This window comes from Zophobas morio, unplaced genomic scaffold, assembly GCF_036711695.1.
Source record: "Zophobas morio isolate AGI-343-1 ecotype UQ-CSIRO unplaced genomic scaffold, CSIRO_AGI_Zmor_V1 ptg000017l, whole genome shotgun sequence".
Lineage (NCBI taxonomy): Eukaryota > Metazoa > Arthropoda > Insecta > Coleoptera > Tenebrionidae > Zophobas > Zophobas morio.
The window spans coordinates 823,230-850,713 of NW_026972122.1; the positions used below are offsets into that span (position 1 = coordinate 823,230).

Consider the following 27,484-nt stretch of genomic DNA (forward strand, 5'->3'; position numbering starts at 1 on the left):
GTTTATCATCGTGCCGTAGTATTCGATCCGGCGTTATTAAAGGGCGTTTGGAAGTGGCGCCAAAAAAAAATTCGAAAAAAAGAGGCCGCTTTTAGACGGCGACGAGACGCAGTTATGCGTTTTCTATTTTAGCAAAAGCGTATGGGAAAAGCGGCCGAAAATAGACCACGTTGGGTTTACTGCCCGAAGTGAAGGGAGTGCTTGCATGCACTGGCGGAACTAGTGTGGTCGGAATTGTTTTCTTGGTCATTTAAACGGGTTTATTGCTGTTGGTGGAAATTCGCATTGCTGCATTATTCAGCGAAGGTCGTAAAATCTTCACAGAATTTAATCCCTTCGACACGCATAAATATATAAAACGCACGACTTTGACAAATGTCGCTGAATATTAAAATACCGGGTGACTAATCATGGTTGAAGCAAATTTTGTGTTGGCAATCCTGAATGATTGGTTCAAACAATGACAGATGTCATAAATGTCACTTTGACAATAAGGTATGCAATTATATAATTTTAAATAGATTGCCAACCTGGCAAAAACACAAACATTGATAATCACAAAACACAATCAAATAAGCAGTTTTTGAGTGAATAATAAAAATATGGAAAAAATAAAACAGGTCAGGTCAGGTCAGGTCAAGTTAGTTCAAGTCAAGTCAATTTTCCACGAATTTAAAGAACTCTAAAAATACAGATTATATAAATATAAAAACCTATCGTAATTCCAAAACCCGATTTTTTTTCAATCAAAGGAAAAACCCAGTGAAATAGACACTAATGCGTTTTAAATAAACTTTTAATACACGAAATGTAATACAGACAGTCAAACGAAAAACAGAGACAAATCACCATTTTTTGTGTGCTACGATTGATCGATGATGTCACATAAATTCAAATGCTGCTAAGATTTTTTGTAACACTCTATTTAATGAAATCGTAGTAACATGTTTAAGGAGAACGTTTGGTAATGAAATGTTTTAATCTTTTTAAAGAATGAGTGAAGCACGAGGAACGTTTATTAAAACAAGTCGTATAATAGATGTGCCTTAAATCAAGTTTCACTGTATTTTTTACGTCTGAATTTAATAACTTAAAATACTTTTGTGGTGTTTAATTTATAAATGAGTGAGCATAAGCTAAGTACTTTAATGGGATCCAACCAAAGCTACTGGACTGATTGTTGTGAAATTTTATAAAACAACCTACTCCTATACTTGTGGTTTATGAATTCGCCTTAAGTTTTTACTACCTTAATTACTATACCATACCATATTATACATTTGTAGTTTATAGATACAACGTACCTATTTATTAAAAATGATTTGTTAGGACAAAAAAATTAGACAATGAGACAATTTGTATTATTGATTTTTTTAAGACTTAGGGGCTATCTACAAAAAAATCATTTATTTAAGATACTGTATTCGTTAGATCGTGAAAAAATGGTCGAAGGTCGTTTGGAGAAAACTTCCTTCGCCTCTGAAGCGAAAGCCAACAAATCTCGCTACTTTGAAAAATTAAAAAATCCAAAAATAGAAAAGAAATTCCCAAAACTGAAATGTTAAATAGTGAAAAATTGAAGTTGAAAAATTTTAAAAATCGAAAATTCGAAAAATCTAAAAATTTAAATATCAAACGATTTAAAAATCCGGAAATCGAAAACATCAAAAACTCGTAAAATCAAACGAAAATGTAAAATTTAAAAACCGAAAAATAAAAAAATGAGAAATCGGAAAATCTAAACTTTAAAAATTAGAAAAATTGAAGTATCGAAAAATTAAAATAGCCCAAAATCGAAAAATTAAATATTGAAAAATCACAAAATTGAAACTTAAATTTATAAATCGAAAAATCGGGAAATCGAAAAGTCGAAAGATCGAGAAGTCAAAACATTAAAAAACTGCAAAATCTAATATCCAGATTTATCAATGAACTGAAAAATCGAAAAATCGGGAAATTGAACAATCGAATAACGGAAACATCGAGATCTCGATTAATTGAAAAATCTAAAACTTGGAAAAATCGGAAAATGAAAAATTTTATAAATCCAAAAATCTAAAATTCAAAGATTCGAAAAAATTGAAAATCGAAAAATTGAAACAAATTTAAATCGAAAAATTGGAAAAAATTTAAATTCAAAAATCTTAAATTTAAAAAATCGAAAAATAGAAAAATTCCGAAACTCGAAAAATTGATACCTAAATCTCAAACTAAGAGAAAAATTGAAAAATCAAAACCGAAAAGTCGAGAAACTGAAAAATTGAAAAATCGAGAAATCAAAACATCAAAAATTCGAATTGAAAAAACCAGAAATAGAAAAATTCTTTAAATTGAAATGTTGAAAAAGTGAAAAATCGAAAAATTTAAATAGTAAACAATTTAAAAGCGGGCAATTGAAACGTCAAAAGATTCTAAAACCAAAAATTGAAAAAATAAAAAAAAACAAAATTAAAAAATTGAAATTTCAAAAAATGAGAAATCGGAAAATTTAAAACGTTAAAAAAAATCGGAAAATCTAAAATTTAAAACCTAGGAAAATTGAAGGATCGAAAAATTGAAACAACGAAAAATAAAAAAACTAAAAAATCTAAATATTGAACTATCGAGAAATTCAAATATGAAAATATCGAGAATTCTAGAAATAGAAATCTAAAAGTCGAGAAAATCGAATTTTAGGCTAAAATCGAAAAATTATATATTGAAAAAAGGAAAAATTTTAAATTTAAAAATCGAAAAATCGGGAAATTGAACAATCGAATAATCGAAACGACCTTATCTCGATAATTCGCTAAATCGAAAAATTGAAAAATCGGAAAATAAAAAATTTTAAAAATCGAAAAATTTAAAAACCGAAACGTCGAAACACGAAAAATCTACATTTCAAAGATTCGACAAACTGAAAAATAGAAAATCGACGAACTGAAAAATCAAACAATCAAGAAATCGAAAAATTGAAAATCAAAAATTATAAGATCAAAAAATCGAAAAATTGAACACATTTCAAATGGAAAAATCTTAAATTTAATAATCAATAAATTGAAAAATCCCAAAACTCAAATACAAAAAAATTGATAAATCGAAAAATTGATACCTAAATCCGAAACTGAAACATCGAAAATATGAAAAATGAAAAAACGAAAAATTTAGGCACTGAAAAATTCAAAAATCGAAAAATCTTACTTTTAAAAACTCGAGAAAATTGAAAAATCCCAAAACTGAATACGGAAAAATCGCTACATCGAGAAATCGAAAAATTGATAAGCCTAAATCCTAAACATTACAACATCCAGAAATTGAAAAATAAAAAACCGGAAAATTGAGAGATTGAATAATTAAAAATCAAAAAATTGAAAAATTTAAAATCTGAAAAATCGAGGAATAAAAACATCGATAAGAAAAAGAAAATTTAGAAACGCAAAAAATTCAAAAATTCAAAAAATGACAAATCGAAAAATATAAAATTTAAAACCTCGAAAAATTGAAGGATCGAAAAATTGAAACCACGAAAAATATAAAAAAAACAAAACTAAAAATTTAAATAACGAGAAATCCAAACATAAAAATATACAGAATTTTTGAAATAGAAATTGAAAAGTCGAGAAGTCGAAAAATCGAAAAATTATATATTGAAAAATGGAAATTTTAAATTAAAAAAATCGAAAAATCGGGAAATTGAAAAATCGAAAAATAAAAAATTTTAAAAATTGAAAAATTAAAAAACCGAAAAATCGAAACACCAAAAAATTGAAAAATTGAAAAATCAAAAAATCAAGAAATCGAAAAATTGAAAATCGAGAAATCTTAAGGTTCAAAAATCGAAAAATTGAAAAAATTTTACATCGAAACATCTTAAAAATTGATACCTAAATCCGAAATTGAAACATCGAAAAATTGGACGAGGAAAAATTCAAAAATCGAGAAATTAAAAAAATGTTAAATCGAAAAATCTTCAATTTAAAAAATCGAGAAAATTGAAAAATCCCAAATCTGAATTATGGAAAAATTGACAAAGCGACAAATCGAAAAATTGATACTTCCATCCCAAACTGAAACTTTCAAAAATTGAAAAATAAAAAACCCGAAAATTGTGAGTCATGAAGAATCAAAAATCGAAAAATTGAAAAATCGAGAAATCAAAAGATTCATAAGTAACATCGGGCAATCGAAAAATCGAAAATTTAGAAACGTAAAAAATTCAGAAATCGTAAAATGGAAACATCGAGAAATCCAAACATGAAAATATCGAGAATTCTAGAAATAGAAATCCAAAAGTAGAGAAGTCGAAAAATTGAAAGAAAAATTTAAATTTCAAAAATCGATAAATCTAAAAATCAAAAAATCAGGAAATTGAACAATCGAATAATCAAAAACCAAAAAATCTCGATAAATCGAAAAATTGAAAAAAGTAGAAACATCAAAAATTTGAAAAATCTAAAATTCAAAGATTCGAAAAACTGAAAAATTGAAAATCGAGAAATCATTACATCAAAAAATCGAAAAATTGAAAGAAATTTAAGTCGAACAATCTTAAATTTGAATAATCCAGAAATTGAAAAATCCCAAAACTCAAATATTTACAAAAAAAAAAAAATTGAAAAATAAAAAACCGGAAAATTGAAAGATTAGACAATTAAAAATCAAAAAATTGAAAAATGAAAAACCGAAAAATTCTGAGACTGAACAATTCAAAAATCGAAAAATTCAAAAATTTAAAATCTGAAAAATCGAGGAATAAAAACATCGGGAAAACGGAAATTTAGAAATACAAAAAATTAAAAAATTCAAATATCGAAAAATTGAAGGATTGAAAAATTGAAACAACGAAAAATCGAAAAAAGCAAGAAATCTAAAAACTGAAATAACGAGAAATCCAAATATAAAAAATCCAGAATTTTAGAAATAGAAATCCAAAAGCCGAGAAGTCGAAAAATCAAATTAGTCTAAAATCGAAAAATTGACGAACTGAAAAATCAAAAAAATCAAGAAATGTATCAAGACAATTGAAAATCGAGAAATCATAAGATAAAAAAATTTTAAATCGAAAAATCTTAAATTTAAATAATCGAGAAATTGAAAAATCACAAAACTCAAATACAAAAAACTGATAAATCGATAAATCGAAAAATTGATACCTAAATCCCTAACTGAAACATTGAAAAATTGAAAAATGAAAAACCGAAAAATTGAGACGTTGAAAAATTCAAAAATCGAGAAATCAAAAAAATGTTAATTCGAGAAATCTTAAATTTAAAAAATTGAGAAAATTGAAACATCGAGAAATCCAAACATCAAAATATCGAGAATTCTAGAAATAGAAATCCAAAAGTAGCGAAGTCGAAATATCGGGGTAGCCTAAAATCGAAAAATTATATATTGAGAAATGGAAAAATTGAAATTTAAAAAATCGTCGAAAGTCTAAAAACGAAAAATCGGGAAATTGAACAAATTAATAATTGAAACATCGAGATCTCGATAAATTGATAAATCGAGAAATCGAAAAATTGGAAAATGAAAAGTTTCAAAAAAACGAAAAATTAAAAAACAAAAACAACCAAACCGAGAAGTCAAACATCAAAAAACTGAAAAATCAACGAACTGTAAAATCAAAAAACATAAAAAAATCGAAAAATTGATACCTAAATCTCAAGATGAAGCATGGAAAAATTGAAAATTCAAAATCGAAAAATCCAAAGACTGAAAAATTGATAAATCCTAAATCTGAAAAAATGTAGATGCTTAGGGTAAAAACTAAAAACTCAACACAGATTCATAAACCACACGTGGAGGTTATTTTATAAAATTCAAACATTTACTTATTATAAAATGCGGAGATGACGTCACTCTATTGTTTGTGCGGAGGATCAGCCAAATTTTGGTCAGCGTTTTACCATCAACACGATATTCCTAAAATACGAACAATTTTTTCTGCACATAAGGTAAAATTATCAGATGTTACAAGTGTTTCAACTTGAACAGTTATAATTGATTTAAGGTCGTATTAATCGTGCGAATTATGGGTGCATACCGCTCTAATCAACTTTACGAAACAAAATGAAACACGTAAGCAAGTATCTGAATAGACAATAAAAGTACAAAAACTTTTGATCAGACAAAATCGCAGGTGACAATCAACTCTATATTTACATACAATCAAAAAACGAATAGCACAAATCAAAAACTTTACACAGCCCACTGCTATCGCAGATCTTCGGTTAACAAAGCTTGTCGAAAAGCAGTTTTAACAGTCATTATTAGTTTTCATTATAGCGTCGTTATACACCATTTTTTACCAAATTGTTCGTCAAAATTCTAACCTGATTACTTTTTAATGACACTAAAACATTTACAACAATTAGCCTCACAAAGCAAAATTCTACGAAAAAAACGACAAGGAAACATGCTTTTACGAATTTAATCACCGCTCTTTTTATACGCTGACAACGTTCAAAATTTTCGACCGTCACAGTTTCCTTTTTATCCATTTAAACCCATACTACCATTTCTCTATTTCTCCATTGAAAAATACGCTTCCTGCATATTTTATCCAACCCACTACACAACCGAGACAAAAATACACATACTGATTACACTTCCTGTTTAACAATGTGTATGTTTGTGCAATATGTTGTATTAGAGTGCAGCGCTGCATTGAGAAATCAACTGGTTTAAAATAAACCGCGCCAAAAAGTGTAAATGGGAGCTAATCAATAATCGTTTTTAACGTAATTATTACTGATGCCAAAACTAATTATCACGTTTCAATCTCAAACATTACGTTACAGATAGCTAAAGTCCTATGTAACGATTGCGGCGTGCATTGTCTTGTCGAATCGCAACTGGCCGAAATTATTCATTCATAACACCTATTTAAAAAAAAAAAAGTTACTCGAAGGGTTGCAACTGCGTCCAGTTGTCACCCTTTGCCAATATTGAGCACGTACGGTGGTTTGTCACAAGTTCTTACACTTGTCTTCTCATGCATAAGTCATAAACTTGCCTACAGTAAGCCGAATAGAAAACCTCACACTCCGTTACGACATGAATCAGAACTCTTAACACTTGACCCCGAAAATAGTTAATTTCTCGAGACGGTAGCTTACGAAGTCAAAATTTGAACACACCAAAATTAAGCTACTTTCACAGTTCAACTTCTGGTGAATGTTCATCGTAATTAGCGAAGTATGACCATGAATAACCAAAACGAGAAGATGCATAAACGTATGGATAGCTCGTATTCGCTCAATCGTATTAGCAAGGTCGTTGTTAGCATACCAAAAGTCATTTTTTGACCGGAAGTTTACACGGTGGAACTAGTAATGGATCGTTAGACACGAAATTCTGTTGTTAGAGCAAAGTAAGCAAAAAGTTCATTTAAGTTTTTACTTCTACAAACGCATAAATAATTCAAAGGGAAATAAATCGTCGTATCTATGCAAGTTTATTCATTGTACTATCGGTCGCAAAAAAGAAAGACAAGAAATGTAATAGTTCTTTATTCAACGTGCGTCAAAACGTTACGGTTTCGGTTATTAAAACTGAAAGAACGGGTTTTTAGAGAAGCAGATCCACAAATAAATTAATGAGGTGACGTTATTTAACGTTTATGGAATTTTATAAGCGTGTGGTCCCGTTTGGATAAAAGTGGAAGTGATCACAAGAAATAAAGAAAGATCGCTGAATATCTGAAGTTACACAGGCCACAGTTTTAGGAGAACGTCTGCTATAATGCAAAGAAGAGAAAAAATCATCAAGCCCTAAAAGAGGAAGTGTACTAACAAAAGAAGAGGATGAGAGCAATTTGAAGAATTACAAAAAGAAGTACAAATGATATATTTAAAGAAAATGGGAACGAAAGTCAAACAAACACAGAAAAAAAGGTCATTCATTAGAACAGGAAGAGAATGTAATTTGGTTGACATGGAGAAGCCTTTGACCGTATAAAGTGAGAGATCGTCATACAGTTGGCTCTAAGAAACAGGAACACTGGGGAAGAACTAGGGGAAGAACTAATCAGTTAAAAGCCTATATGATGATACCACAAACTACGGACGTTTAGGAAATGAAAGATCAGAAAGTTTTATAAACAGAATAAAGTCTAAATCCTGAATCCCTGTATTTAATATGATTCAAATGAATCAATAAAGAAAGCTATCAACAAAGTAAAAGTATTATACTGTGTGATGATGATGATGAAAAAATAAAAAAGGTAAACATAATCAATAAATCAAAAACAACGACAACTGGAAACATAAATACAAGCACACAATTTATTATCATTTGCACATGTTATGGCTAACGCGAATTTCAGAAGCAGGATAGACGAATTATGTGAAACGTCGGCAAATGACATTGAAAATAAAAATAATTCTGCACAACAGTGACAATATCAGTTCGCAGAATGAAATGTACGGTTATCAACGGCCAGAGACCTATAAATATCACCGGAACATGTATTTAAAAAATATACGAATCTTATTAAGTTATGTGTCTATTTAAAAAAAATCCCACACCAATCCAGCTCTGAAAACACCCAACTGGAATAAAAACGTGTGCCGCATGATTTTATTTTGACGATTTTTTTTTTCAGGCATTTAGTACTGATAGTTTTAAGTTCCCGGACTTTAATTTTCTTGGAGAAACAATTGCTAAATTATGTAAACTTACAAAAGTAGCCTACTTGGTTTCTTGAGGACCCAACTAAACAAAGTCATAAAAATTCCGCGATTCGTTTCGGTGCACGGATGAACCGGCGTCAATAGCACCCCCCAATCCCTGCGCCACTGGAACGCAAATTTCAATGATTATTTTATCATTATTAAATATCGTCGCTTCGAAGGTTTTCTGGGCCCGCAATCACCGATGATGACTCACCCATCAACGCCGTACGTACTAGAAAGCTCGGGAATCCATAGGCGTCGAACCGGGGCGGCGTATGGGTTTATCTCGTAACAATATTATCTGTATATACTTCGTACTTTGCAGTGTACGCAAAATTGGTGTCGTTTAATATGTAAAACTTTTTGAGTTTTCAACTTTCGGATCTTTACTTTTTTCGTTTTTCAGTGTCAAATTCAATAAATTAAAAATCGAAAAATTCAAGAGTTGAAAAATCGGACATATCAAGCGTTGAAAAACCGAAAAATTCAATAATTTGAATTGAAAACACAAAAATGGGAAGAAAACAGAAACTAAAATATCTAGAAATCTTGAAAATTGAAAAATCGAGAAGCTGAAAAATCGAAACATTAAAAATCGAGAAACCGAAAAATCTGAAATTTGAAAAAAAGAAAACTCAAAATAAGGGATAATTCTAAAATTGCAAATAGAAAAACTGAAGAAACGAAAAAGTGAAAAATTGAATCATTCAAAAGTTAAAAACTAGAAAATGAAAAATTACAAGAATGAAAAATTGAAAAATGAAAAATGAAAAATCGGAAAAATGTAAAATTTAAAAAAAACCGAACGTTTAAAATGACAAACTGAAACATCCAAAAGTCGAAAATGAAACAATTAAAGATTGTAAAAGTAGAAGATAGATGAATTGAGAAAAACTAAAATTTCCAAAAATTGAGAAATCGGAAAATTGAAGAAATGAAGAAGTGAAAAATCGAACATTTCAAGCGTTGAAATACGGAAAAATTTTAAAAATTTCAACTGAAAACTCGAAAAATTGGATTTGCAAAATTAAAAAATTGGAAAATTTTAACATTCCAAGCTGAAAACACACAAGGAAGAAAAGAGAAATTGAAAAACCGAAAAATTACAATTTTCAAAAACTCAAAAATTGCAAAAATGAAAAATTGAAAAGCGGAAAATCGAAAAACTGAAGAAACAAAATTTCCAAAATTTGAAAGACCGGAAACATTTCAAACGTTGCAAGATGGAAAAACTGAATAATTTTTAAATACAAACATACAAAAATGAAGAAATGGGAAACCGAAAAATTGAAAAACGAGAATTGAAAAGTTCCAAATGGGAAAATTGAAGGGACGAGAAATTTTTATTCGAAATTTAATTCGAAAATTTGAAAAATTGCAAAAGTGAAAAAGGGAAAAATCGAGAAAGTGAATATTTAAAATATTCAAAATTAAATTACCTAATCGTAAAACCCGAAAATTAGGAATTGAAAAACTGAAGATGGAAAATAAAATGAAAATGGAAAACTCGAAAAAAGTGAAAAACCAAAAAGTTTGAGTTTCTAGTTTTCCATTTTTGAATTTTTCGGTTCTTCAATTTCTCGTGTTGCAATTTTTTTTAAATGTCAAATATAAAATTTTACTTTTTCAATTTTTCGATTTTTAATTTTTCATTTTTGGCAATTTTCTGATTTGCAATTTTTTTGAGTTTCCAGTTTACACCTTTTAGATTGGTTCTTTCTATTATTATTTTTAGATTTCTCGATTTTTCCATATTTTATTTTTTCATTTTTCAGTTGTTAGATTTCCAATTTTTAATTTTTTATTTTGGATGTTTCCATTTTTCGAAGGACATCGAAAATACAAGAGCAGCATGAAAAAATCCTGCTTTACAATTTTTTAAAATTTCGGTTTGAAAAATCGAAAAAAGGAATGAACGAAAATTTGAAAAACCGGAAACTAAAAAAATCTAAACTTCCAAGAAACGAAAAATTGAAAACTAGAAAGCGAAAAATTGTAAAATCGAAAAACTTAAAAATCTAAGTACATAACTATAAAATCAAAAAATTGAAAAATTCAAGAGTTAATAAATTGAAACTTTAAAATCTTAAAACAAATTTGAAAAATTGCAAACCCAAAAATTGTAAACCCCAACAAAAATCGGAAAATCGAGAAATAGCAAAATCGGAAAACCAAAGAATTTTTAAAAACTCAAAAATGGGTGCTATTAAAAAAATGCTCAGTTAACACAATATAAATAAACCCAGGGAAAGCAATTAAAAATTAATTAGTTACGAAAAATTTAAAAACAAAAATTGAAATTAAATTAAAAATTAGAGTCTGGAGAAATCAAAGACTAAATAATTGAGAACTTGAAAAATTGCAAATCAAAAATCTGGGAGACCGAAAAATTACAAAATCAAAAAACAAAAAGAAAATTTGAAAATCGAAACACTAAAAATCAAGTAACTGGAAAACGATCTAGAAATTTACAAATCGAGCTAACTGTAAAATCTAAAAATTGTAAATTAAAAAATTGGCAAAATCAAATGTCGATAAATCAAAATTTTGAAAAACGTAAAATTGAAAATCTAAAACCTAGCAAATCAATGTTTCGATTTTTTTATTAAAAAATTGCAAAATAAAAATCGAAAACTGAAAAATCGTAAAACCAAAAACTCGTATCATTTTTATTGTTTTTGTTGTCATTGTCAAAATTAATGCATACCCTCAAAGTCAAAAAAATTTAAATATAAAAATTGAAAAACTAAAAACGACAAAATTTAAAATTTTACTTTTTCAATTTTTCGAATTTTCAGTTTTTCGATTTTTAATTTTTCGTTTTCGTAATTTTCTGATTTGCAATTTTTTTTGAGTTTCCAGTTTGAATTTTTTAATTTTTAGATTTTGCACTTCTGAATTTTTCGATTTTTCAGTAGTTCGTTGCTTCACCTTTTAGATTGGTTCTTTCTATTATTATTTTTAGATTTCTCAATTTTTCGATGTTTTATCTTTTCCTTTTGCAGTTGTAAGATTTCCAATTTTTTTATTTTTTATTTTGAATGTTTCCATTTTTCGAAAATACGAGAGCCGCATGAAAACAATCCTGTTTTACAATTTTTTAAAATTGCATTTTGAATAATCTTGCTCTTTTTGTCCAAAATTTTAAAATGCAAAAACGAGAATTTAATTATTTAAAAACTAAAATTTGAAAAGACTAAAAATTGAAAACCAGAAAAATGCAAATCAAAAACTGAAGACATGAAAATTTGAATTATCGCTTAATTCAAATAATAGAAAATTAAAATATCTACAAATTGAAAAATCGAAGGAACGAAAAATTTAAAAACCGGAAACTAGAAAGCGAAAAAATGTAAAATCAAAAAATGCGTAAAACTGCATAATTCTAAATCTAAAAAGTTAATAATCTAAGTAACTACAAAATCCAAAAATTGAAAAAAAAACTTGCAAATCAAAAATTTGGGAAACAAAAAATTACAAAATCAAGAAATAAAAATTGTAAATTCGAAAAACTGAAAAACAAAAATTCACAAGTGGAAAATTTGAAAATCGAAATACTAAAAATCGAGAAACTGGAAAATCCAAAAACTGAATAAACGATCTAAAAATTAACAAATCGAGCTAACTGTAAAATCGAAAAATTGTAAATTAAAAAATTGGCAAAATCAAATGTCGATAAATCAAAATTTTTAAAAACGTAAAATTGAAAATTCAAAACCTTGCAAATCGAAGCATTGTACACTTAAAAAACTGCAAAATAAAACTCGAAAACTGAAAAATCGTAAAACCAAAAACGACAAAATTTTACTTTTTCAATTTTTCGAATTTTCAGTTTTTCGATTTTTAATTTTTCGTTTTCGCAATTTTCTGATTTGCATTTTTTTTGAGTTTCCAGTTTGAATTTTTTAATTTTCAGATTTTGCACTTTGGATTTTTGGATTTTTCAGTATTTCGTTGCTTCACCTTTTGATTGGTTCTTTCTATTAGTATTATTAGATTTCTCAATTTTTCGATATTTAATTTTTTCGTTTTTTCAGTTGTTAGATTTCCAATTTTATAATTTTTTATTTTGAATGTTTCCATTTTTCGAAAATACGAGAACCGCATTAAAAAATCCTGCTTTACAATTTTTTTAAATTCCAGTTTGAATAAACTTGTTCTTTTTGTCCAAAATTTAAAAATGCAAAAATCAGAAAAACTGCAAATCAAAAAACTGAAGACATGAAAATTGAATCGACAATCTAAAAATTCGAAAAATTGAAAACTAGAAAGTGAAAAATTGTAAAATCAAAAAACATGTAAAACTGAATAATTCTAAATCGAAAAAGCTAAAAGTCTACGTAACTATAAAATCCAAAAATTGAAAAATTCAAAAGTTAATATGTAAATCGAAATTAAAGAATTTTTAAAAATTCAAAAATGTGTGCTATTAAAAAATGCTCAGTTAACACAATATAAATAACTCCAGTGAAAGCAATAAAAATTCATTAGTTACCAAAAATTTAAAAACAAAAATTGAAAAATCCAAAAACTGTAAAATCGTGAAAATTTCAGTTTTAATAATTTTCTTCTTTTTGAATTAAATTAAAAATTAGAAACTAGAGAAATGAAACATTAAACAATTGAAAACTTGAAAAATTCAAAAGCTAAATTAAAAATTGAGAAATTGAGAAGTGCAAAATTGAAACATTGAAAAATTGCAAATCAAAAATCTGGGAGACCGAAAAATTACAAAATCAAAAAATAAAAAATGCCAAAATTGTAAATTCGAAAAACTAAAGAAACAAAAATTCCCAAATGGAAAATTTGAAAATCCAAACACTAAAAATCAAGTCACTGGAAAATCCAAAAACTGAATAAACGATCTAGAAATTAACAAATCGAGCTAACAGTAAAATCGAAAAATTGTAAATTAAAAAATTGACAAAATCAAAAGTCGCTAAATCAATATTTACTTGCTTTATCTTTGGTTCTTTCTATTTTTATTTTTAGATTTGTCAATTTTTCGATATTTTATTTTTTCGATTTTTCAATTGTTAGACTTCCAATTTTTTAATTTTTTTATTTTGGATGTTTCCATTTTTCGAAAATACGACAGCCGCATGAAAAAATCCTGCTTTATAATTTTTTAGAATTCCAGTTTGAATAAACGTATAAATTTAAAAATGCAAAAATCAGAAAAACTGCAAATCAAAAAACTCAAGACGTGAAAATTTGAAAAAAAAATATCTACAAATTGAAAAATCGAAAAATCGAAGGAACGAAAAATTGAAAAACCGGAAACCTAAATAATCGAAACATCCAAGAAACGAAAAATTGAAAACTAGAAAGTGGAAAATTGTAAAATCAAAAAACATGTAAAAGTGAATAATTCTAAATCGAAAAAGTTAAAAATCTAAGTAACTATAAAATCCAAAAATTGAAAAATTCAAGATTTGAATGAAACTTTGAAAAATTGCAAATCGAAAAATTGTAAACTCAAACAAAAATCGGAAAATCGAGAAATTGCAAAATCGGAAGGTTAAAAAATTTTTAAAACTCAAAAACGAAGTGAAAAAAATTAATCAGTTACGAAAAATTTAAAAACAAAAATTGAAAAATCCAAAAACTGTAAAATCGTGAAAATTTCAGTTCTTTTCGAATTAAATTAAAAATTAGAATCTGGAAAAATGAAACATTAAACAACTGAGAACCTGAAAATTTCAAAAGCTAAATTAAAAATTGAAATCTTGATTAATTGAAAACAAGGAAAGAAGGAAAAATGAAAATATCTAAAAATTGAGAAATTGAGAAGTGCAAAATTGAAACATCGAAAAATTGCAAATCAAAAATCTGAGAGACCGAAAAATTACAAAACCAAAAAATAAAAAATGCCAAAATTGCAAATTCCAAAAACTGAAGAAACAAAAATTCCCAAATGGAAAATTTGAAAATACAAACACTAAAAATCAAGTAACTGGAAAATCCAAAAACTGAGTAAACGATCTAGAAATTAACAAATCGAGGGAACTGTAAAATCGAAAAATTGTAAATTAAAAAATTGAGAAAATTAAAAGTCGCTAAATCAATATTTCGTTGCTTCATCTTTGGTTCTTTCTAATATTATTTTTAGATTTGTCAATTTTTCGATATTTTATTTTTTCGACTTTTCCAATTTTTTTATTTTGGATGTTTCCATTTTTCGAAAATACGACAGCCGCATGAAAAAATCCTGCTTCATAATTTTTTAGAATTCCAGTTTGAATAAACTTGTTCTTTTGTCCAAAATTTAAAAATGCAAAAATCAGAAAAACTGCAAATCAAAAAACTCAAGACATGAAAATTTGAAAATTAAAATATCTACAAATTGAAAAATCGAAAAATCGAAGGAACGAAAAATTGAAAAACCGGAAACCTAAAAAATCGAAACATCCAAGAAACGAAAAATTGAAAACTAGAAAGTGGAAAATTGTAAAATCAAAAAACATGTAAAAGTGAATAATTCTAAATCGAAAAAGTTAAAAATCTAAGTAACTATAAAATCCAAAAATTGAAAAATTCAAGAGATGAATGAAACTTTGAAAAATTGCAAATCGAAAAATTGTAAACTCTAACAAAAATGGGAAAATCGAGAAATTGCAAAGTCGGAAGATTACAAAATTTTTAAAAACTCAAAAACGAAGTGAAAAAAAAATAATTAGTTACGAAAAATTTAAAAACAAAAATTGAAAAATCCAAAAACTGTAAAATCGTGAAAATTTCAGTTTTTTCGAATTAAATTAAAAATTAGAATCTGGAAAAATGGAACATTAAACAACTGAGAACCTGAAAATTTCAAGAGCTAAATTAAAAATTGAAATCTTGATTAATTGAAAGAAGGAAAGAAGGAAAAATGAAAATATCTAAAAATTGAGAAATTGAGAAGTGCAAAATTGAAACATCGAAAAATTGCAAATCAAAAATCTGGGAGACCGAAAATTTACAAAATCAAAAAATAAAAAATGCCAAAAATTGTAAATTCGAAAAACTGACGAAACAAAAATTCACAAATGGAAAATTTGAAAATCGAAATACTAAAAATCAAGAAACTGGAAAATCCAAAAACGGAATAAACGATCTAGAAATTAACAAATCCAGGTAACTGTAAAATCGAAAAATTGTAAATTAAAAAATTGGCAAAATCAAAAGTCGCTAAATCAAAATTTTCAAAAACGTAAAGTTGAAAATTCAAAACCTTGCAAATCGAAACATTGTACAAATAAAAAATTGCAAAATAAAAATCGAAAACTGAAAATCGTAAAACCAAAAACTATAATTTTTAAAAATTTGAAAATGGGTGCTACTAGAAAATCTTCAATCAACACGACGTAAATAAGCGTGGCGACAGTAACAACATTCGAATGACACCGATGTTTTTGTTGTCATTGTCGAAATTAATGCATACCCTCAAAGTTAAAAAAATTTAAATATAAAAATTGAAAAACTAAAAACGACAAAATTTAAAATTTTATTTCTTCAACTTTTCGAATTTTCAGTTTTTCGATTTTTAATTTTTCGTTTTCGCAATTTTCTGATTTGCAATTTTTTTAATTTCCAGTTTGAATTTTTTAATTTTTAGATTTTGCACTTTGGAATTTTTCGATTTTTCAGCGTTTCGTTGCTTCGCCTTTTAGATTGTAATTTTTAGATCTCTCAATTTTCCGATATTTTATTTTTTCGTACTTTTCAGATGTTAGATTTCCAATTTTTTAATTTTTTATTTTGAATGTTTCCATTTTTCGAAAATACGAGAGCCGCATGAAAAAAATCCTGCTTTATAATATTTTACAATTCCAGTTTGAATAAACTTGTTCTTTTTGCCCAAAATTTAAAAATGCAAAAATCTTAAAAACTGCAAACCAAAAAACTGAACACATGAAAATTTGAAAATTAAAATCTCTACTAATTGAATAATCGAAAAATTGAAGGAACGAAAATTTCCAAGATCAACAATCTAAAAATTCGAAAAATTGAGAACTAGAAAGCGAACAATTGTAAAATCAAAAAACATGTAAAACTGAATAATTCTAAATCGAAAAAGTTAATAATCTAAGTAACTATAAAATCCAAAAATTGAAAAAAACTTTGAAATCTTAAAACAAATTTGAAAAATTGCAAATCGAAAAATTGTAAACTCTAACAAAAATCGGAAAATCGAGAAATTGCAAAATCGGAAAAGTAAAGAATTCTTTAAAACACAAAAATGAAGTGAACGCAAAATTAATTACGAAAAATTTAAAAACACAAATTGAAAAATCCAAAACTGTAAAATCGTGAAAATTTCAGTTTTAATAAATTTGTTCTTTTTGAATTAAATTAAAAATCAGAATCTGGAGAAATGAAACATTAAACAATGGAGAATTTGAAAAATTCAAAAGCAAAAATTGAAATCTCCATTAATTGAAAGAAGGAAAAATGAAAATATCTAAAAATTGAGATATTGAGAAGTGCAAAATTGAAATGTCGAAAAATTGCAAATCAAAAATCTGGGAAAAATAAAAAATGCCAAAAACTGTAAATTCGAAAAACTGAAGAAACAAAAATGGAAAATTTGAAAATCGAAATACTGAAAATCCATAAACTGAATAAACGATCTAGAAATTAACAAATCGAGCTAACTGTAAAATCGAAAAATTGTAAATTAAAAAATTGACAAAATCTAAATCAAAAACTGAGAAATCGTAAAACCAAAAACATTGGTGCTTGTTCAAGTAGGGTACTTAATTTGTTTAATTAAAGTCAAAAATCATGTATTGTTTTCACATGGAAATTAGACATCAAAGAACGTCGACTTTTCTAGCCGTTGGTAAAAAATTCAGCAGAATTTAATTTCGAGGAATAAAAACGCGGGCAAAAAGTAAAAAAAGTTAATTGTTTCGTTGAAAATAGCAATAAGTATAAAACTTTCCCCATTGATAAGTAGAAAAATCCGCGCCAATAAAACGACCGCCGCCCAAAAAAAAAAGAAATTTAAAGCAACATTAAAATTTAAAGAGCCTGGCGCCGCCATTTAAATTACCATATCTTATGCGATACCCGATACAATGCAGCCGCACGTACATTACAACAATAATTACTCGCAGGTCGTTGAACCATTAATTTGAGATCCTTTATCACATTAACGACAGAGACACAGCAAAAGACGTGACAGCGCCGTGCAAACACTGCGACCGAACCTTTTATTTTTCCACAAGATGTTATTTTATCCAAGCATGCAAAAAAATAATACCAGTTTTAATGAATTCGTGCCGCCGGAAATTTCATCAATGAAACTCGATTTTGAATGGACCGTTGTGAGAAAGAGACGAAGCATCGTGCGGTTTTTTAATCCTCAATGAGGTCGCCGCGTGATTACACCTTTTTTGGAACCGTCGAAATTGAGAAATTGCCGTTTTCGGGGACTGGAATTATGGCAAAAAGTTACCTTCTCGTCATGTTGAGGAATTCGGCATCGCGTGTGCCTAACGACTGCGGATGACTGCAATTTCAGGTATCGGAAGCACTTGGGGGCCCTTGGAAGTCGCCGTCGCCGAGATCATCGGAATTAGCGGACCGATCGACGGACGATGATAACATGGGCACTGGCGGAATCGCGAACCGTCAACGAAAGCGAAATGATTTACTGCAACGGACGCAGGAAAAGCGCAAAACCGTCGTCCACACTTCCGTTTTCGACTACGTAAGTTCGTAACGTGGTTGTCAGTTTTCGTCGCAAAATGCGGACGTCACACACGCACTGTTGGTGTTTATTTGACTTGAAAACGTCATCACAATCATGTGGTGGTGTTGTTCTGATGGTGTAGCTAGTGTGTGCGATGCACCAACTCGGAACGGGATCGTGCGATTCGCTGTTTTGCGATATTGTTATATGTGTTGTCTAACCTTTTGCACTGGAAGACGCAAAAAATTACTGGAAAAATTCGATTGGAGGTTCCTGCCCTGATTTAATGCACATGGGCACACTCTATGTCGCTAACACCTCCCGAAAATATATGTAGGCGTATTGTACAAATTGCACAAATACACAGCCCGAAATTGCATATATAATGTTAAAAAAGAAGAATTCCAAAATGAACCTAATAAATAAATAACACACAAGGTGTTTGCTACATAACCAATAGAAAATACTTCACTAGTTTACTAGATAAGAATACTAACAAATAGCCACGGAAGTATTATAATAGTAACGTACAGGATATTGACGAATGTCGCTTATCTGTTTGTTAGAGATATTATTAGACGATCTTCGAAATACTGAATCGATTCCTTAGAAATTTCAGGTGTACATACAACCAGCCCGAAGACAAGTTAAATGAGCGTTTCTACGGCAAAAATTAGAGCACACTACTATATACAGTGTTTCAGATATAACCCCGTGGCTTAACATACTGAAGATTTTCCACAAAAAATCAAAAATCAACCAATATTCTAAAATAAATAATAAAAAAGTTATTCAGTAAAACAGATCAGAAATAATATTAATACTGAAAATATGTATCTGAAAAATATTTACCCCGCCCACCCACCCTCATCTCAATTGTGACGATTTTTTTTTATTCGTCGTGAATCGGGGAGGTGGAGCTTCTACAAGAAATTACCACGTAAAACATGAAAAGATTAAAAATAGAAAATCGAAAATTTGAATAAACGAGAAGATAAAATGACGAAAAATTGAAAAATTAGAATTCGAAAAATAGAAGACTAAAAATTCAAAGTTTCAAAAGTGTAAAATCTGTAAACATTAAAAGTCGAAAAATTGAAAAAACTCAAACTGGCACCGACTTTCTGGATTTTTATTTTCGCAATTTTTAATTTAAATTCTTCAATTTTCAATTATTCAAAACTCAGACGGCGAAAAATTGTAGAATTCAACTTGAAAACAAAACAAAATTAAAAGAAAAACTAAAAAATTGAAAAAACGAAAAAGTGAAAAACCGAAAAATTCAAAACTTCTACAAAAAATGACAGGAGTAACTGTAAAATTGAAAGAACGAAAAATTAAAATATAAAAAAACTGAAAATTGCGAAATGGGAAAATTGAAAAACGTAAAATTTGAAAACCGAAAGTTTAAAATGACAACTTGAAATATTCCAAATTGAAAAACTGAAGAGGCGAAAAATTGAACCACCCAGAAGTCGAAAATGAAAACAAATGAAAGTCGAAAAAGTTGAAATTCGAAAAATTGGGGAAAACTAAAATTCTAAAAATTGAGAGATTTGAAAATTGAGGATCGAAAATTTGAATAAATTAAAAATCGAAAAATTCAAGAGTTGAATTGTCTGTATTGCTTTCCACAGAAAATAAAAAAAACAATATTCTAAAATAAATAATAAAAAAGTTATTCAGTAAAACAGATGAGAATTAATATTCATACTGAAAATATATATGGTAATCGTAAATTTATTGAGACGTAGAAGTGTGGGAGATAAAATGTATCATTTTAAACATGTTTTCAGTTTCTTGTCATGAAAATAAAACTACATATTAAGTAAAAAATAGCAAAATATTAACCCCGCCCACCCACCCTCATCTCAATTGTGACGAAATTTTTTTATTCGTCGTGAGTCGGGGAGGTGGAGCTTCTACAAGAAATTACCACGTAAAACATGAAAAGTTGTAGCTGTAGAAATGAAAAATTTTAAAATCGAAAGATTAGAAATAGAAAAATCGAAAATTTGAATAACCGAGAAGTTAAAATGACGAAAAATTTAAAAATTACAATTCGAAAAATAGAAGACTAAAAATTGAAAATTTCAAAAGTGTAAAATCTGTAAACATGAAAAGTCGAAAAATTGAAAAAACTCAAACTGGCACCGACTTTCTGGATTTTTATTTTCGCAATTTATAATTTAAATTCTTCAATTTTCAATTATTCAAAACTCAGACGGCGAAAAATTGTAGAATTGTAGAAAAATTGACAATTTTCAACTTGCAAACAAAAAAAAATTAAAGGAAAAACCGAAACATTAAAAACTTCTACAAAAAATGACAGGAGTAACTGTAAAATTGAAAGAACGAAAAATTAAAATATAAAAAAACTGAAAATCGCGAAATGGGAAAATTGAAAAACGTAAAATTTGAAGACCGAAAGGTTAAAATGACAAATTGAAATATTCCAAATTGAAAAACTGAAGAGGCGAAAAATTGAACCACCCAAAAGTCGAAAATGAAAAAAAATGAAAGTCGAGAAAGTTGAAATTCGAAAACTTGGGAAAAACTAAAATTCCAAAAATTGAGAGATTTGAAAACTGAGGATCGAAAAATTGAAAAAATAAAAATTGAAAAATCCAGGAGTTGAAAAATCGGCAACCACCATATTTTTTAATGGATTGTTTGCATTGTTTTCCACAAAATATCAAAAAACAACCAATATTCTAAAATAAATAATAAAAAAGTTATTCAGTAAAACAGATGAGAAATAATATTCATACTGAAAATATATATCTTAATGGTAAATTTGTTGAGACGTAGAAGTGTAGAAGATAAAATCTATCATTTTAAACATGTTTTCAGTTTCTTGTCATGAAAATAAAACTATATATTAAGTAAAAAATAGCAAAATATTAACCCCGCCCACCCACCCTCATCTCAATTGTAACGAAATTTTTTTATTCGTCGTGAGCCGGGGAGGTGGAGCTTCTACAAGAAATTACCACGTAAAACAAAAGAAAATTAAATCTCAACATTACTCGCCCCGATCTCAATTATGATGAATTTTAAGTTTCTTGTGGTGAACATGAGACTACGTATACTATGAAAAAAGAAGGCAAAATACAAGCCCCACCCACCCGCCCCGGTCTCAATTGTGATGAATTTTTCATTCGCTGTCAGACAGAGGGGCGGAGCGTAATTGCAAAATCTATATTTGTCTACAAAAATTGAACATTTTAAACATGTTTTAAGTTTCTTCATATACTATAAAAAAGAATGCAAAATATAAGCCCCAACCACCCGCCCTATATCAATTGTGATGATTTTTTTATTCTTCGTGAGCCGGGGGAAGCTTCCCATTTTTCTACAAGAAATTACCATGTAAAACATGTTCTTAAGTAATCGTATTGTTCAAAGAAAATATGTATCTATATAAATTTAAAAAAGAATATTAAATCCCAACTTTACTCATCCTGATCTCAATTTTGATGATTTTTTTTATTCGTCGTGAGCCGGGGGGAGCTTCCCATTTTTCTCCAAGAAATTACCACATAAAACATATTCTAAAGTAATCGTATTGTTCAAAGAAAATTATGTATCTATGGATATCAATTAAAAAAGTAAGATTAAGTCCCAAATTTACTCGCCTTGATCTCAATTATGATGAATTTTAAGTTTCTTGTGGTGAACAGAAGACTACAAATACTATGAAAAAAAAAGGCAAAATACAAGCCCCACCCACCCGCCCCGATCTCAATTGTACTGAATTTTTCATTCGTTGTCAGACAGAGGGGCGGAGCGTAATTGCAAAATCTATATTTCTCTACAAAAATTTACCATTTTAAACATGTTTTAGGTTTCTTCAGTAGGCTACATACACTATAAAACAGAATGCAAAATATAAGCCCCACCCACCCGCCCTCTCTCAATTGTGATGATTTTTTTTATTCGTCGTGAGCCGGAGGGAACTTCCCATTTTTCTACAAGAAATTACCATATAAAACATGTTAGTAAGTAGTTGTGTTGTTAAAAAAAAACTGTGTATCTATATGAATTTAAAAAACAAGATTAAATCCCAACTTTACTCGCCCTGACCTCAATTTTGATGAATTTTAAGTTTCTTGTGGTGAACAGAAGACTACAAATACTATGAAAAAAAAGGCAAAATACAAGCCCCACCCACCCGCCCCGATCTCAATTGTGACGAATTTTTCATTCGTTGTCAGTCAGAGGGGCGGAGCGAACTGCAAAATCTATATTTGTCTACAAAAATTTACCATTTTAACCATGTTTTAAGTTTCTTCAGAGGGCTACATACACTATAAAAAAGAATGAAAATATAAGCCCCACCCACCCGCCCTATCTCAATTGTGATGATTTTTTTTTTATTCGTCCTGAGCCGGGGGAACTCCCCATTTTTCTACAAGAAATTACCATATAAAACATGTTCTTAAGTAGTTGTATTGTTCAAAGAAAACTATGTATCTATATGAATTTAAAAAAGAAGGTTAAATCCCAACCTTACTCGCCCTGATCTCAATTTTGATGAATTTTAAGTTTCTTGTGGTGAACAGAAGACTTCGTATACTATGAAAAAAAGGCAAAATATAAGCCCCACCCACCCGCCCCGATCTCAATTGTGACGAATTTTTCATTCGTTGTCAGACAGAGGGGCGGAGCGTAATTGCAAAATCTACATTTGTCTACAAAAATTTACCATTTTAAACATGTTTTAAGTTTCCTCAGAAGGCTACATACACTATAAATAAGAATGCAAAATATAAGCCCCGCCCACCCGCCCTATCTCAATTGTGATGATTTTTTTATTGGTCGTGAGGTCCTCCCAGCTTCCCGTTTTTCTACAAGAAAATACCATGTAAATCATGTTCTTAAATAATCGTATTGTTCAAACTATGTATCTATAGATATCAATTAAAAACGGAAGATTAAGTCCCAACTTTACTCGCCCTGATCTCAATTATGATGAATTTTTCATTCGTTGTTAGACCGAGGGGTGGAGCGTAATCAAATTCCATAGTTCCCTACAAAAATTTACTATTTTGAACATGTTTTAAGTTTCTTGTTGTGAACAGAAGATTACGTATACGATGAAAAAAAAAGGGCGAAATATGAGCCCCACCCACCCACCCTATCTCAATTGTGATTATTTTTTCTTACTTGTCGTGAGCCGGGAGGCGGAGCTTAATTACAAAATTTTCGTTTGTCTAAAGAAGTTCTTAAGTAATAGTGCTGTTCAAAGAAAACTACGAATATAAAGGAAAACAAAGCCAAATTTTTTCGATTTTTAGATTTTTGTTGAAAGAAAACGATGTATATAAAGAAAAAAAAAACAAAGATTAAGCCCCACCCACCCGCCCCGATCTCAATTGTGATGAGTTTTTCATTCCTAATCAGACCGAAGGTCGGAGAGTATTTCTCTAAAAAATTGTACCCTTTTAAAAACACATCTCTTATGGTAATTTATTGTAGAGAAATGAGGATTTTGCAACTAAACTCCGCCCTTCAGCTCACGATGCATAAAACATTCATTACAATTGAGAAGGGGTGGGTGGGCGGGGCTTATATTTTGTCCACCTTTTCTTAACATACCAAGCCTTTTTTTCCCAACAAGAAGCTGAAAACATGTTTAACTATCCTGTTGTTGAAAGAAAACTCTTCTATGTGTTAAAAAAAACAAAAATTAAACCCCACCCACTCGCCCGGTCTCAATTGTGATAAATTTTTCATTCCTAATCAGACCGAAAGGCGGAGTTTAATTGTAACATTAATATTAATTTTCCTCTAAAAAATTCTATCCTTTTAAAAGCATATTTCATTTAGTAATTTCTTGTAGAGAAATGAGGATTTTGCAACTAAACTCCGCCCTTCAGCTCACGATGCATAAAACATTCATTGTAATTGAGAAGGGGTGGGTGGGCGGGGCTTATATTTTGTCCACCTTTTCTTAACATACGAAGTCTTGTTTCCCAACAAGAATCTGAAAACATGTTTAACTATCCTGTTGTTGAAAGAAAACTCTATATATTAAAAAAAAAAAAACAGATTAATCCCCACCCACCCACTCTGATCTCAATTGTGATGAGTTTTTGATTCCTAATCAGACCGAAGGACGAAGTTTAATTGTAACACCAATATTTCTCTAAGAAATTCTACCATTTAAAAACAAAATTTCATAGGGTAATTTGTTGCAGAGAAATGAGGATTTTCCTACTCAACTCCGCCCTTCAGCTCACGATGCATAAAACATTCATTACAATTGAGAAGGGGTGGGTGGGCGGGGCTTATATTTTGTCCACCTTTTCTTAACATACGAAGTCTTTTTTTCCCAACAAGAAGCTGAAAACATGTTTAACTATTCTGTTGAAAGAAGCTTAAGCCCCGCCCACCCGCCCCAATCTCAATTGTGATGAATTTTTCATTCGTTGTGAGACCGCGGGGCGGGGCGTAATTGCAAAATTGCAGTTTTTGACTTTTATCTTGCTAAATAATTTTGTAATTATTGATTTTAGAATACTGGTTCCACTTGATTTTTTGTAGTAAAAAGTAACCCTTCCATTTATGAAAAATATATATCGAGTATTCCATTAAAAAAAAATTAAGTTAGTGTCATTTCCGGTTCTACCGGATTTTGGAAAATAATTAAATTACGATTACAATGACATAAAACACTTGTTAATGTTTATTTCAGTTTTAGTCGTTTTTTTTTTAATCTTCTAAATCAGGCAAGAGTCACAAATACACCAATTCTTTTACGTATGGCAGCAACAATAAATTTGCGGGATTTAAATCTGGGCTGTGTGCTGGCCATCGAATAGGGTCCCCAATAAATGTTTGTAAAAATTAAAAAATTGAATCATTGTAGACAAGAAGAAAAAAAATATTAAAGCAATCCAAGATTTTGAAAACTAATGGCGTTTACAGAATTTCAATATCTCTCCATCACCAAGATAAAAGACCGGAGAATTTTTTCTACAACACCTGTATACAGTGTGTCCTAACGTTCTGGTGGCGGAAATTAACACATTTATAGTGCGCTATTGAAATTTATCGAATTTTTCTATTTCATCATGTTTTTCAAATGGAACACCTGTATTTTACAACATTTTCGAACCTGTTTCTATCTAATAGTTATTTATTACACTAGTGTGTTGCGTAGGTTATAAATTACGGAAAAAAAAAGGTTAGTCAATAGCGACTAATTTTTTCAAGTGATTTAAAACCATACATACTGAATTTAATATAAAATTGTATCCAACACATGATAATATCCTGTAAATATTGATTTTTTATTTGACTTTGACAGTTTTCGTTAAAATTATAATTTTTCGTTAAATCAATGCTTCAAATTTTTAATTTTTACTTTATCAGTTTCTCGATTTTTCAATTTTTCACTTTTTCGATTTATAAGTATCCCATCTTTATTTTTTTGGTTTTTCAATTTTCGTTTTTTCAATTTTTCAAGTTCTTGATTTTTGATTTATAGATTTTTCAATGTTTTGATTTTATACTTGTTCGTTTTTCCACTTTTGATTTTCCGATTTTACAATTTTACAATTTTATTATTTAAAAAGAAAACTACAAAAATTGCCAATCAAAACTTGAAGAAATAAAAAACTAAAAAATCAAGAAACTGAAAAACCTGACACTGAAAAAACGAAAAATTAAAAAATCTAAAAACTGAAGAATATCCAATTAAAAAAGAACAATCAGAACACAGAAAAATATAAAAATTAAAAAATAAAGAAAAAAACCGAAGCGAAAAACTGCACATCAAAAAATTGAGGGAATCAAATTGAAAAATTTTAAAATAAAAACTCGGAAGAGTTGAATTTCGTAAAATTGAAAAAAATTAACATTGAATAAACAAAAATAATCGAAACGAAAAACTGCGCTAGAATATAGATATCCCGTTTGAATAACAAGAAAAAACTGACAATTTGACTTAATGACAAGTCAAAAACAAAAAAATATTTAAATATCGTAGACCTGAAATTAATCAAAATTCGTTTGTGTCTGAGATCATTTTTCTTTTATTCCTCTTTAATAAAAAATATAAATCTGCGAAATTAATATAACTTTGTTGGGTAAGTTTAAAACTTTCAAACTCTTAGCTGAAAATAAATTTAAACTGTAGCCCCAAACGAGTTCTGTCAGACTTGTTCGAGAATTTTTTCAATAATATACCCCGAATACGTAATCAATCTTCCCATTCAACACATCTACAAGAAATTAGACGAAGGTTCAGATAACAAGCATCATCGACATCCTTTGATCAAAAGAAACTGAAATCTGAAAAAAGGAATGTTTTTTAGTTTTATTTTGCCACTTTATTGTCACTGAACGTCGATTTTGAATTTTGGGGATATCGTATTCATAAGCGACGTCAACCACAGGCAGTTCAACTCTGAATTTTTCCCACGGTTGTTCCCAACGTTCCCAGAATGTTTCTCCGATAACCGGTAGATTTTTATGCGATGAAAAATGTACATTACTCATTTTGTAATTTGTAACACATACACCAGATTCGTTAATTTCGCTATCATTCCTGAGGGCGTCTACTTTTACTTGAGTTATTTGTAGTAGTGGTGGATCAGTTTTGACTACCTAAGGAATCTAAATCTGTACAAAGAAATGCAACTATGATGGTGTGTAACTTTCAAATGAAACATCCTGTATATTTGAAAATAATTTTACAACAAGCGGTCACACGTAATGAGAAACTTACATTTTCGCATTCAACGAACAGCGAAACGTCAAAATATGAAATTTGACGTTGGTAAAAACTAAGTTAGCCTTACCTTAGAAACAGATAATCAAAAATGTACAAAATCGAGGACACTTTTCAAAATAGTTATTTAATTTTTATTTTTTCACGTTTATGTTTCTTCCTTTGTAATTTCTGGGAAAGTCGCACTCCTTCCTAAATTGGCGTTGGTAACAGGCCCCAAACGCGGTTCAACCGGTTGCTTTTAAATGGAGCACTTCGATTAGATCACCACCCCTCGTGTTGAAAAAGAAAACGGCGAACAAAACCCATTCTTGAAAACACTGCATACACGAGCGTTTTGTTTTTCATGCGGACCCGGTAAGTGTGTATTAGTTACAAAGAGCGAGGTTTTTATTTTTGCCAGAGCCA

The 27,484-nt window shown here is 28.9% G+C and overlaps 1 protein-coding gene across 4 annotated transcripts in view; it reads right to left on the minus strand.

Moving 5' to 3' along the window:
* Imp (IGF-II mRNA-binding protein) overlaps positions 1-27,484 on the minus strand; it is a 123,834-nt gene that overhangs the window by 26,545 nt on the left and 69,805 nt on the right. Inside the window, exon 1 of one of the 4 annotated variants that reach the window (XM_064058055.1) lies at positions 18,100-18,470. The exons of the other annotated variants lie outside the window; for them this stretch is intronic. Coding sequence (XP_063914125.1) covers positions 18,100-18,110 — 11 coding nt within the window. The 5' untranslated portion in view covers positions 18,111-18,470. Of the gene's footprint in view, positions 1-18,099; positions 18,471-27,484 lie in introns of those variants that run through there. 4 annotated transcript variants of the gene reach the window in all.